The 14,128-nt window shown below is 43.3% G+C and overlaps 1 protein-coding gene across 5 annotated transcripts in view; it reads right to left on the bottom strand.

Annotated features, from left to right (window-relative positions):
- PTPN3 (protein tyrosine phosphatase non-receptor type 3) overlaps positions 1 to 14,128 on the bottom strand; it is a 119,563-nt gene that overhangs the window by 53,689 nt on the left and 51,746 nt on the right. For 4 of the 5 annotated variants that reach the window (XM_063081761.1, XM_063081763.1, XM_063081762.1 and 1 more), the window contains 4 exons: positions 12,413 to 12,457; positions 8,861 to 8,913; positions 2,668 to 2,788; positions 1,443 to 1,530 (listed from right to left, as the gene is read on the bottom strand). In XM_063081761.1, coding sequence (XP_062937831.1) covers positions 1,443 to 1,530; positions 2,668 to 2,788; positions 8,861 to 8,913; positions 12,413 to 12,457 — 307 coding nt within the window. Of the gene's footprint in view, positions 1 to 1,442; positions 1,531 to 1,794; positions 1,885 to 2,667; positions 2,789 to 8,860; positions 8,914 to 12,412; positions 12,458 to 14,128 lie in introns of those variants that run through there. The other variant, XM_063081765.1, reaches the window with a different exon arrangement.

Genomic DNA, 14,128 nt, shown 5'->3' with positions numbered 1-14,128 from the left:
GACAAGCAGGAGGCCATGTGGGAAGATGGTGAAGCCACAAGATGGGAAGCAGCCTAGACTGCCAGGTTACTGCACAAAGGGGGGCTGCCTGGAGAGACACCCGGACCCAACGCAGACTTTGAGCTACTGAAAAATAAACTTTGCAGTATCAAGCTTGAGATTATAATCCAACCTCCTCTGATACCCTGGGGGTCTCAGCCCTGAAGGCCAGTCACCTGTCCTCATAACCCTTGAGGGTCATTTCCTTGAAAGTTCTGGGGGTGGGCAGAGCACAGATCAAGTCAAGTTGATATAAAGTCCTACTTCAGCACTGAATAAAGTTCTCCAAAACACTCTAGCAAAGATAAAGTATTATTTGCAAATGGAATAAACATTAGTGGTTAAGTCCTAAAGTTGATATTTTATCTATTACCTTTTTCCTACTTTATTATCTATGTCATAACTTGTCTAACTCAAAGGACTGTAGGGAACTGACATGAGACAAAAATAAAACTTTCTATAAACTGCAAAAATATTATATAGATTTAAATTCTGGTGATTTATTTAACCTCTATGAGCCTCATCTGTAAAATAGGGATGATTAGAATACTGATTTTACAAGGTTTCCATAATCCTAAAATGAGAACTTATGGTCTCATATGAAATCATCTGGAGCAAAGGCTAGTACATAGTAGGTTTTCAGTTAATATCAGTTTCCTTCTGGATATGATGTGGGCCAATTACAGGCAGAAAATGTTGTATGTCACCGCTAAAAGGTCAGATGCCAATTAGACAGTACTGGAGTTATGTTACTGAAGCTAACACTTAACAAAGGTCCCAAAGCACATAAGTCGTGGAGTATTAGTTTCTCCATCTGTAAAATGGGAATAATGATAATACTTACCTCATGGCATTCCCACAAGAAATAAAGTAAGTAATACACTGGTACATAGAAATTGCTCAGTAGATGACAGATATTAGTCAATTCTATTAGAACAGTCACAACCAATTTAAAAGATTTACTGATTTTCACAATCATACCACCATAATTAAAAAAAAAAACTACCATATTTGAGCAACTAGTTCTAATTTGAGCAGTTCTTGAGATTAAGTAGTATAAACCTTGGCTCACTAAACTTTCACTTGGAAAGTGAACATATACACATATTTTTGCCTCTTCAACCACAATATAGAACAGTTTTATAAAATGGTCTTACAAAAATTACTCATTTCTAGTCCCCCGGAACCTTCAGAAGGAAAAAGTCTTCAAGTACAAAGGCAAACACAAAAAAACCAATAAGGCAAATGACCAACAAAATTCAATGTTATTTAGTAAACCTTCCAAATATCTTTAAAAAGGTCTTGTTAAAATGGAAAGAAATGATTTCATTAAAAACTTACACACTTTCAGAGAGTAAAATAAAAAAATAATTTCTTAACCAAAACATGACAAGGACACATACCCTACCACTGTGCAGTTCCACTCCGTAGAAGTCGAGGGTCCGTGCTATGTTGATATAGCAAGATTCTGCTTCTGACTGCTTTAGCCCACTACAGAAAAAAAGAGAAAATGCAGAGTTATATAGAGAATATTAACTTCAATTTTTAAAAATTAAAAAAAAATCTAGAAAATTTGATAACATTCCTCTAAGGTTATGCTTTGTTATTAATCTTAAATAATCTAACACTAAATTCTACGAAACCAGGTTTTTCAGCTTGTCCATTGAATTTGACTTCATGTAGCCTTCTCATTTTTTATTAAACAATACTTCCCATTTAGTGGGCTCTTAATATTAAGATAAAGAAGACTGTCACCTTTTGGAATGCCCACCCTACTTATTCCAAGTTACTTAAAGGTAATCTTTAGGTCTTTCTGCCTCTATTTTTTTTAGGAGTAGCCTCAAACTACCAATGCCACTGGCCCTATACTATTTTAGGACACTGACTTCTGCCCAGGGAGTAATTCTGGGAGAGAGGCTTGGCAGCACCTTCTTAAAAGGTATGCAGCTTGCCTGGCCTTTGTTTTTCTCACTTTCCCAAGAAGTCTGAAGTCCTTTAGAGCTGACGTTCTTAATCAGGGTGGTCCTTATATGACCTGGACTGAACAGCTGCCACTGTAGCTTTGAATAAAATGAGGAAAGGGAAAAGGGGGACAGAATTGGGCACAGGTGCTGGAGCTGAAGTTCGTCCCCAGGCAGCTGCTGAAGACCAGTGCTCCCGACTTGGAAGTAAGGCATTTTTCTCAAACTGAACATGGGAAGGGCTTGGGATTCACCCAGCCTGCCAGCACTTTATGCCCACCTGTCTGTCTATTTAACAATACCTGAAAGAATGGCCCATTTTATTCAATGTGGCTAACTGCTAAAAGGTTTACCTGATAGGGTCAATTTGTGGTGCAGTCAGATTTCAAAATGGGCATTTCTTCAGGAATTAACCAATTTCAATGACATCCTAAAAAGGAACACAGCAGCCACCACCCTAAACTCTTACTGGATTTTACACTTTTCAGAAATGCTAGTCATGCCAAATATACCTGCCATCATTACAGCTCAGAGGTTCAAAAACCCCTGATGTCTTAAAAGAGGATCCATAAGCAAAAGGAAGAGGTTGCATCAAACACCAGGATATGATGTCTGAAAATACCCGACCTAAGTTCCCAAAATAGGCCACCCCGGGTCCCTCTCTCACCTGTGCTGCTCATGGAGCGATTCCACCTTTGTTAAAAAGTCATCGTTTTGATCTGGTATAAACTGACTATCAGAAAGATAGCCTGTATGATGTATGGAAGAATTATAGTCTCCAAAATGAGCTATTAAGACAGAATGAGGGGAGAATCATAATTAGTTTTGCCTTCTCAAAAATGTATGTATTTACAGTCATCTATAGCATTACAAGAAAAAGTTGGAAATATTCTCCTGATAAGTTCTGCCACCAAAGGAACTAGAGCTTCACATTAACTCCAGATTCCACAATTTTTATCTGAACCCTTGCTATGGATCACATGTGATCCAACAAATTCTCACTCTCCCCAAGAACACACAGGGAAGAAATCAGGAGACAGTGTTTGGCCCTAGGTCCTAGTCTAATCCCACATCTCTTCTATACTGTGGTCAGCACAGCAGTTAGCGCTCATACCTCTGGATAAAGAAAAGAACCCACCAGCAAAAATAGCAAGCTGTACACCAAGCACCCTGCAGGCTCGCTCTCTGTCATATCACAAGGTATGTACCACTGGAAAACAGGCGTGGGCAGAAGGAAGATCATGCCAACCTGACCACTCTCGGTATCCTGAGCCAACCCCTGGGATTGAGGGAAGTGTGGAAAGGGACCAGGAAGTGCTCAGAGGCCATGGGAATGAGGGGTGGGACAGGAAGTCCAGGGTCCAGACAAGGCCACTGGCAAAGTTCCTAGGGAGGAGGACACATGCTAAGGGGAGTCAGAAGATAGGAAGACAGATGCTGGGCTATCAGCAGAATCACACTGGGGACCTGCAGCTGCAGAGAGAATAGAAAGTGAGGCCTTATGGAGGGACTTCCAAACTTGCCCCTGGCCCAAAGAGTACCTCTCCCTTGAGTCCCTTGACTGCTGTCTGCCAGCATGAATTGCTGAGTCTATGATGTGATGGGTATTCTTGAGAGTTGTGAAGTGTCTAACCTGTACAAGTGTACATGGCTACCTGGAGCAGTCAAACCACTTGGGTAACCTCTATAGAGGCTGATGCAGTTCAATTCTGGAAGGGGAAAAGGGCAGAAAGCTAAGTGATCTACACATGCAGATTTGGTTAAGGTTAGATCACAGGCCCTTAAGGCCAGCCAAATGTGGCCAAGTTGTGGACGGAAATGTCGAGGCTGTGTGATTTAAGCACAGTGTGGCAGGTGAGAAGACTGAGAAAAAGGACTCTAGCTGAGAAGCTATGGATCAGGCCTGCGGGACCTGAGGACACCCACTTTCCTTCACCAAGACTCAGTTTTTCCATTTGTATAAAAACAAGAGAGAGAAGATGATCTCTAGCTCTGATGGGCAACTGGTGTAGTATTCCATTTTCTGGACAAACAAAACAAGAAAGGTTTTTATTTCATCTTTTTCTTAAAATTATTAACCTTGATCTTTCCAAAGGTTTTAATGAATTTCTTCCTGCAGCTGGCTCTAATGCCAGGAGGCTTCTGATGACTTTCAGGACAGTCTCAGAGTACCAATTCAACACAGAAGATTTCTGCGTCAAACACTCCTTCTTTGTCACAAGGACAAAGTTTGGGGAGAGCTGTGGTGATGCTTCAAGGCCTATCCCAGAAGGAAAGGGGTTAGCCAGGTAGCTGCTTGAGTGAATTTCATCACAAAGTGGAAAAGGTTGAAAGGGCAAGTGCAAGGGTCATGTCTTTTTTATTAGCTCTATGTGGTCTCGCTTACCCTTACCTGCCCTCATACCACAAGGGCTGCTCTTTGAGACGGGCACTGTAAAGAAGGGACCTGTTTCCTTCTCACACTGTTCCTCGAGGGCTGGGAGTGGGTCAGACTCACCTTTTAAGGCCCAGCACCAGGCATGGCATACAGTAGGTGCTCAGGAATTTGGGTGTTCAGAACTGACCTGTACAGAAGCTGATGCAAAGCTCAATTCCGGAAGAAGCAAAGGGCAGAAGGCCAAGTGATCTACGCATGCAGATTTGATCAAGGTTAGACCACAGGCCTTTAAGGGCAGCCAGATGTGGCTAAGTTGTGGATGGAAATGTCAAGGCTGTATGATGTAAGCACAGTGTGGCAGGTGTCTGTGTGTGAAAAAGTGTACAATAGAGCATTATAAGGAAATCATTTAGATGCTCTGACACTGGTTATCTAAGAGGAAAGCATGAGAAAGTTCAAACTCCTCATGTTAAAGGGGAAGAAACTGATGTCCAAAAAGGAGAAGGGACTTACCCCTACCGTGGGGCCATTTTTCAGCAGGGTCAAGACCAGAACCCAGGTGATCTGAGCCCCAGGTAGTGCTCCTACCACTCCACCAGCCTGCCCGCCTTGCTGACAACAGTGGGCATGTCCCCGAGGCCAACCAAATGCTGCAAATAACTTTGCTGAGCCTCAAGGCAGAATCCTATAAATTTTATTCTGCTGGTTTTATTAGCTCACGGAGATCCTCCTGAATCCTGATTTGGTCACCCATCATATCAGATAACAGTCCCAACCCCAGCGCCATCCTGCAAACATGAACAGAAAGGCTCTCTCTTTAGTCAAGTCACTGACAAAGGCTTTGAACTTAACACACCACTAGTACATGAACCTCCTGTTGGCTGGTTTTCCCTTCAAATCTTAAGCAGCTATTCTGTGCAAAGCTCTGTGCTAACCGCTAGGGGGAAACAAAGTTAAACAGCCGTACACAAACATTTGCAAAACACTGGGTGGTTTCCACATTGATTTCAATGGTGTCACCCCACTTGCTGCTCATGATATCCCAGTAAAGGCAATGCTTTTATCCCCATTAAACAGATAAGGATACTGACATTCAAAGAAGAAACTTGCCACCATTGCTCAGCTGCTATTTTGGAGCCTAGACTGTGACCACAGTCCCTACTCTTAATCTACACACTATACTACATGCCCCAAGCTCCTGAGTAATACACTTTTCTATTCGTGGGGAAGCAACACGTGCAAAAGCTAATTAAAGCAGAAAGAAAACAGTGCTTAAGTGGGAAATTCCTTGTCTTTTAAGCTCCATGTTTTCTTCTGGCTGATAACATTTTATGTTTTGCAACAGAGAGAGAGCATACCCCATATTCCCAATATGTGATGTTTCAAGCTGTCAAGTTGTTTTATTGGCAAAGTCCTTTACTTGCTATTCATCCAACTCCAACTCAAACTTAGAGACTCCTCTCAGGGGTCATTCCTAGGATGTTTCCAGCCTCCCCGCTCCCCCCTAAGCAGGATGGATGCACCCTCTGTGCTCATCCCCAGCTCCATCAGGTCCACATCTGCCTCCCTGCCAGGCTGTAGACTCCCTGGGGAGAGAAGTCTGCTTTATCTGTGCACCCTGAGGCTGGTGCAGAACCTGCCCATGGGAGAGGCTCAGAGAACATTATGGAACAAATACATATTTTCAAAAACTTTATTCTTCAAGCCTCATAAACTCTTGACAGGCCACCAGCAATTTTCCACCATGACATCTTTTCAGCTACTTTACCTATAGGTCCTCTTTTTATATAATAATAAAACATGCTTTTGGTTAGCTGATCACTGGTAGGACTTGTCTTCACATTAGATATCCCTCTTGGGACAATTTAGCAAAATATATCAGATAAAATATAGGCATATCTTTTGATCCAGCAGGTTAATATCTAAGAATTAATCTTATTACATTATTATTAATCTTATTATTATAGAAATATGCGCACGTGTGTATATATATGTCTATAATACATGAATTTACTGAGGGAGAGGGAATAAAGAGCTTGTACTTGAAACTGCTTGCCTGATGGGCCATGATTTTATTAGCATGACTATAATGCTAATATTTTCAATGAAGCCAGTTTACACTTTTTAGGTGCTAATAACTTTCGTTAGCCCTCAGTCTATCAGTCCTTTGCAGAGGAAAACCTGACTATGGATGCTTGGAATAGGATTTTTTATTTGATTCTTAAATTTTACTCTAAATAGAGTTTCATTGTTTACAATAGGCAATTCTTCAGACAGCTCTCTTCTGGGCAGACATGAGTTAATGCTTGCCACGTGCCACCCACTATTGTAAGAGCTTTAATAGAGTAACTCATTTTGTCTTCACTGCAACCCTATGAAGCAGATACTGTTATTATCCCCACTTGACAGGTAGGGAGGCTGAGGCCCAGAGAGGTTCAAGGTCATGCAGGTGTAAATGGAAGAGCTAAGACCCAGGTAATACAGCTTCAAGTCTGTGTTCTCACTGACTCAGGCAGTGATGGTCCAGGTATAAAAAATTTTTAGTTAATAGATCACCCTCATCCATATTATTTAACTTGAACCCAGTAGCCGTACTGTGAGTTGTCATAATCACTACCATCACCTCCATTTTACAGATGAAAACACCAAGATTCAGTGAGGTAATACCACATAACTGGCAAGCAGAGAAGCCAGGAATTAAATCATGTAACTGCATCCATTCTAGTGCTCCTGTCTCTCAACCCAACCATGCAGTCAGTCCAAGGGTAACAGGTTAACCCGGAAGCTCTAGCTATGAAGGCCAAGCTCACTCTGCGATGTGGGGAATGCTCAGACTCCTTGGCTGATCAGCCTGGCAGAGAGGGAGTCTGCATGGTCTAGAGATCAGTAAGAATACAAGCTGACGGGCCCCTGCATTCTCCGTACGGATGCAACACGGTTCGGTCTGTTCCAGATGTACTGCAGGGAAAGGGGAACTTTCAAGTCCACCCAGGCCCATCACTGTGCAGCCTCTTTGAGTCTCCTCAAAGGGGAAGGGGAGAGGCAGGTGAGATGGAGAGACTGACACTGGGTCTCGTCTCACAAGGGAGTAGGCTCACTGCATGTTCAAAGTTGTGCGGTCATCTCTGATGCCCTCGGTCCTCCACTTCCTGGTTCCATGCAGGTGGGTAGGGAAGCTGCAGGCGCACCACCTTGCTCTTCATCTCTTTCATTTCTGTTCTCTGCTGCCGTGGGGATAGGCTGACTTAGGGCCACCTCAGCAGCACCTGTCTGCCTTCTTCTTTTATCTTGCTTCTTCTAAGACCAGAGCAGGATGAAGAGTTCAGCCAGCGCCTGCTCTGGGACTTGCCCATCTCCCTCCCATAACTGCTGACCAAGCAGTCAGTCCAAGGGTAACAGGTTAAGATGGTTTGGGGCATACGGGAAGATAGAGGGGATTTCTTAAGTCTCGAGCTACCATTCAGCTCTGCATGAGTGCTATGTTGGTGTACTGTGTTGGAACCACCCAACTAACCATCTATAAAGTGATACTCTGTCTTCCATCTGGCTATGCACTCTTCTTACTGTGCATTCCCTGCAACTACCACAGGACCTGACAGGGACTGTATGCTCAATAAAGTTTTGCTGATTGAATGAGAGGATTCCTACTCTAGCTTAAACTAGCCTTGATGGAAAATTCCATCTGGACATTTCATCCAGTATGGTTGCCACTAAACTGAGATGTGCTGTAAGTGTGAAGTCTGGTTTTCAAAGACTTAGTATGAAAAAAAGGGAATGTAAACTGTCTCATTAGTAATTTTTAACACTGATTACATGTTAAAATGATACGACTTTGGATATACTGGGTTAAGGAAAATATTAAAAATTAATCTTGCCTGTTTCATTTTAACCTTTTTAATGTGGGTACTGGAAAAGTTAGCATTATATATGTGGCTCACGTTATAATTCTACTGAACAGGACTAATATAGACCATTATATAACCCATTAGCTATACTGAAACTCTAGAAATAAATTCCTAAGACACGAGCAGTGTTTCAGAGTGGCACGAAGCAAGCAGTAGGAGTGACTTCCAGCAAATTCCTTAACCTAGCTAGGCCTCAGTTTCCATGTTTATAAGAGATGATTGGGAGAAATATTTGCCCCACTGAGGTTTGTATGGAAATCAAATCCAAATACCTGGGCAAAGGCTCTGGAAAATGCAATGTACAGTATCTGCTGTTTTATGGGCTTCCTTGGGAGAAAACCCCACACCACAGCTCACCCACTCCTTTCCCCTTAACCACCTTCCTTAATCCAACAACCCCAAGTTGGAGCAGAATGTAAGTGAGGGTGAAAGTGGGACTATCTGGACAGCCGGAGATATGCTACCCAACAGGATTCCTGGGGAAGAGGGACTCAGTCAAACAGAAGAAGCCAGTGACTTTCTCAATACACTGGTCAGAACAATCTATCCATCTGTGAAACGCTCCCTTTGTGACTTACATTGTACAGCATAGGATGCTAGAACCACTGCTGAGTTAAGAGGGCAGGTTAACCTGTCAGGAGAAAAACACATTAACAAAGTCACAAGAACCAATTACAACCCCAAACACTCAGAGATCATTGGTAGCACGTTACCTGCTTCTCTTAGATTAACCATTAAAAAACAACATAAATCATAATAAAGATAATAACTCTATGATAGAAATCAATCTCAAACAGTAAAGACAAATATATAACATATGAAGGATTTTTAAAAACAAAAAAAACACTTTCTCATGTTTAAAATAATACACGTTGCAAACACCATGAAGCTAGAGGTCTAATGTTGGCCAGTGTTTTGGCTGGTCAAGGAAGGTCAGGCTCATATCTCAAAGAGGAAAAGTGAGAAAACTGTGCTCTTAGATCAATGGGCAGCCTTCATATCTTTCTAGTAAAGACTTGAGTCTTTTTGTAGGGCTCTCTAACTAAATTGCTGAGTTCTAGTGACTCCATGATTCTTGGTTACCCTCTTTCTAGAATGCTGACATCCTCTTTGAAGGAAAAAGTAGGAAAGTATTTTGAATCTTAAAACGTATGATTCTTTAATTAATTAATTATAGACACTTAATATTCCTGCCTCTATTCACTCCTTCGAAGATCTACAGCATTCAGTGGTCTGCCTCTCTGTCTTCCTGCCATCTGCTAGAAATCTCCTTTCCTCTTATGCTCCCTGCCCCAAATGCCCCATTTCTGCCAATGACCCCTCTTCTGTCTTAGTCACATTTTGAATCCTCAGTTTGCCCTATTTTCTCCATTCAACTGCGGACTCCTCGGTCTGCCTGGGCACTCTGCTAGCAGAGCTGGAGCAGGGATCACTGCCAGGTTGAAGAAGGGACAGGGAAAAGCAGGAGGAGGACTTGCAGGGTGGGGAGGGGTCTGATAAAGGGGGTATCCTAAACAGCGCTGTAAGATACCAAGATTTTAAAAGCATGCTTCCTAGCAACCCAGAGGGAAGTAGAGAAAACATGCAGTTTCCATGGCAGCCAAAGAAGTTCCCAAGATGTGACTCATCCCACCTCTCTGACTAATCTAGTTGGCCCTCGAGGGGCTCCTCTTCCTGTCCACCCCACTGCATACTGGTCTTGAAGCTTCATACGCAGAAAACTTTCCCTATGTGAGCGGCCCCATCTTTCCTTGGGTAACTCTGTGTTCCTGCTAGAATTCTTAAACGATCTCTCCAAGTCTACAGATGCATCCCGAGGATACTTACCATCCATTCATTCATCTGGAGATCCAGAGAGCCCATGGGGAGAGCAGGCTGAAATGAGATGAGGATCAGCCATTCGCTCTCCTACCAAGATGGGCTTCAATTAAATCTAAGCCAGTGTCCCTGCTAGAGAAAAAGCAAGGGAATGGGATTTGAGGAACAACTTAGAAAAGAGCCTAAGGAGGTTCAGTCTAGATGGAAGAAACAATCCGACGAAGAAGTCAAGAACACTTCCAAAGGATGGTGTTCAAAATACATACTAAAGAACACCGAAAGCCTGCATTCCTCTCGCAACCTGGCCACGTGTTCTTAGAAGAAAGACTTCTTTCTTTCTCTCTCAGGGTCTGCATCAGCTGAGTGAAGGGCTTTGAATGATCACCTATCTTGGCAGGAAGGAGATGGTAGCCTTGAGTACTGGCTATCACAGACAGTTTAAACAAGTCAGGGGATGCTTTGACACCCAGGAGAAATTGTCTGATTCCTACCTGAGCAGTGTTTGGTAGTACAGACCCTCTCCTCAGACCCAAGGAATGCCAAGGATCTAAGCCAGGATGCGGCCCTCCACAGACTTCTCTTGGTTCACAGAGAAATAACAAGGGCTATTTCTTTGGAGAGGAACAAACAAAGAAGACAACCAATTTCCAGTATTTGGAGAGTTAGACTGAAAGCTCCTGAGGGTCCTTGGCCTTACTGACCAGCACAGTTCAGTGCCTGTCCCATCACAGGTGTTTGCAAAGTGTTTGTGGGAAAAAAACAAAGTAAGTGGGTAGAAGAGAACAGCAGAACAAGTTTCTATTGCTGCAGAGAGCAGCCCAGATCCAGGAGAGGGGCGGGGAATTTCAACCTCAAGTCACCCTAAAATGTAAGAAGGCTGCCTATGAAAGCGTGTGCTCCTCATCACGGGGGTGATCAAGCAGAAGCCAAAGGCCTGCAGGCTGTGCTCGAGAAGGGATTCATTCCTGCCTTGAGTAGGAGGATGAACTGAATTATGAGAATTCTATACTTCTATGGCTGCTAAACAGTCAACAGGTGTAGCGATCCCTTTGTCAAGGTGTCTCTTGTTTCTAACTGCCCACCCCCCTCCCCCCCAGTCTTCACCGCCATGGCCCCAAATCTCTGGCCTAGACATCTGCAACAGCTTCCTGGACGGCTGGCCCCACCCTTCTATCTAGACTCAGTCCCCTTGGCCTCTTCCAGTCTTCCCTGTGTACACTGTCTTTGTAGATACAGCTCTTGCCACATCCCTCCTGCTGACAAACCGTCAGCAGCTCTCTTCTGCCCGCTGGATGCAAGACGCATGCCTATGTTTGACGTGAAAAGCCCTCTCGCTCTCTTCTCCTGTAAGCTCTAAACATGTGGTTTCCAGTTGGGGCTGTGGGAGGTGGGGTGGGGTGTCTTCTCACTGTCCTAGGAAAACCAACCCCTCACTTCTCCACCATCGCCCATTCCGGCTCATCTCAGCAATCCAAAAAGACTTTCCCAGCCCACACTGTTCACAGAAGCAGCTCCTCAAATCTTACAACTGTGATCTCCACTGCCCTGACTGGTCCTAACTGCTTCCTAATTGCTTCATGGGCTCCTGTCTCATTTCCCCAACCAGAGTGCAAGCTCATGGGACAACACACCGGCGGTCTCTGTAGACCCTCCTCAGGAGAACTAAACTCACAGGAAGAAAGAGAGCGGGTGTGGAGAAGGGGAATGAGATGTGGCTGTTTCCACCCCAGATCACCTGCTGCAGTTTCTTCCAGAAGTCAACAGAATACTAAGATGTGGAGGAGTCACTGCTCAGGGATCAACGACTTGAAATTTCCTCTCCCTGCCTGGGCTATTCTCAGATGCCTTCCAGCCATTTAGATGGTCTTGATACATAAGAGCTGAATCCCAGGCAGATGCTCATGTCTTTGAGCAAAAAGCTTCCCAGAGAGAAAATGAATCGTCCATAGGTAGTACGGGGCTCACAAGTGGACCTAAATTAGGCCTGATCTGCCTTCCTGAATGAAGCCCATTTTACATTCTGCATCCCTTCTTCCATTTAAAATTTCTCAGGTCTTTACCAGAAAGATAACTGTACCTTTTATAACAAAATTGAAAAAAACATGAAGTGAAGTTTATCAATCCTTAGTCTCTCTAAACGAAGACTGAGTTAAAAACACATGTCCAAAGCCCAATACACCATGCAGGATGCTGCTTTCAACATCCATTACTTGTTTAGATTTCATATTTTTAGCAGATAAGCACACTCATTAGATTAAGACCAGAAATTTTGTTAGTCTGACAGGAAAAGAAAAATGCAAAATTCTCATTACCTTCCTTCACAAATATCCATCTTCAGTTGTAAGAAATACAAATGCCTATGAAACAATTATTTTCATTAATTCATACTCAAACTGAAATAAGCAAAAAAAAAATATTTTGATGAGTCAAGGACAAGATCTTTACATAAACAAAATACATACAAATACATCTTAGTCTAAGGTAGGAGGTACTATTTTGCACATTGCAAAGCTTCCCTGTCAGTGAGGATGACTTGTGTTGGTGCCCTAAGTGGCCACTGTCCTAGGGAGCGTCGAGCAGGGCTGGGTAGGGGGGAAGCAGCCCACCAATGATTGGCTGGTACCGCTGGTCCCTCGGCCAGTGAGTGCCCCAGTCCTGAGCCTGGGCTACCTCAATGAGCACCAGGACCCATGAGCAATCTGCATAAGCAGCCCCCACACCCTGACAGGCCGCTGTTCTGCACATGTGCTGGCATGCGCACACCCACGTTCTCTCTATGTGAAGTTGCTAAGAGGAGGAGGGTCTGGGAAGATACCTCCTTGGCTGGGGTGCAAACACCAAGCTGGGTTTTTCCCCGTGTCCCAGGAACTGTGGGCACTCAAGCAAATGCAGCAACATCATTAAACTAGAAGTGCCTAGGACCTCCACGCTGAATTCTGCATTCATCCACGAGCAACCAGCAAATGTAACTTGGAAACCCCATACCTGTTTTATGGGAAAGGTGTCCCAGACCCCTCAGCCTGGGAGTCTGCTCCTCTGTGCGAGGAGTTGAGACAGGAGGCCAGGAAGTGCCTTGGGGAGGGTTATATTTAGGGATGTAACACTTGGCAACTAGTTCTCACTCTTTGTGAAAACCCAGATTCAAACGATAGGCATTCCATCATCTGGTCAAGAGGACAAAAGAGAAACCTCTTGAAATCTAATACACACCGGCCAGAAGTGTTCAGGGGTAGGAGAGAGAATTTTGGCAATTTAAACAAAGCAGTCTCGTTATTTCTTCAGATGTATAAAGGTCAAGGGGCCAGCTTCTTGAGATGTGAATACTTCAAACAATATCACAACCTGAGATCTGCACAGTCCCAGCTGTGTGTGTGATACTTTGGAACTCTTCCTCTCACTTCAGCCTCACAATAACTCTGTAAGGCAGGTACCCCATTTGCATTTTTTACGGATGAGGAAATCGAAGCACAGATAGAATATATGGGGTCAGTTGTGTCTTATTTTAACCCGGACACTCATGTTATGAAAAAAAAATCTTACTATGATACAAATTTCTCTTAAGTTTTATGACTTAAAAGTTTAGGTTATATATCATAACTCTGACATTATGACTTTGATTATAATTATCAACTACCCACAATGTGTTGAACACCCAGTACTGGGAGATGGTATAACATATATCTGCTGATTCACACCTGTTTGGTATTGGAATCTATCTTTTCCACCTAGGAGAACATAATCAGTCCTTTCTAGTTCATTTCTATGTTTATTCAAGCTGACATTCAACCAGAATTAAGCGTTCTGTCCTCCTACAATGCTACTGAGAGAAAGGAGGAGAGACTTGTAGCTAATCTAATGATGAATCTGGGCTTTCACTGACAAGCTCAGCTAATCAGTATATCTTCCTAGGGATATAAATGAGAATATGAACCTGGAGATCACCATTCACCAAATGCTACCTTGTCATATACTGAGCAAAGTTTCTTTTTTTTTTTTTTTTTTTTTTTTTTTTTTTTTTTTTAGCTTAT

This window comes from Cynocephalus volans, chromosome 17 (assembly GCF_027409185.1).
Source record: "Cynocephalus volans isolate mCynVol1 chromosome 17, mCynVol1.pri, whole genome shotgun sequence".
Classification (NCBI taxonomy): Eukaryota; Metazoa; Chordata; class Mammalia; order Dermoptera; family Cynocephalidae; genus Cynocephalus; species Cynocephalus volans.
Note: the sequence above shows the minus strand (reverse complement) of the source record. Positions and strands in the feature narration are given on the sequence as shown.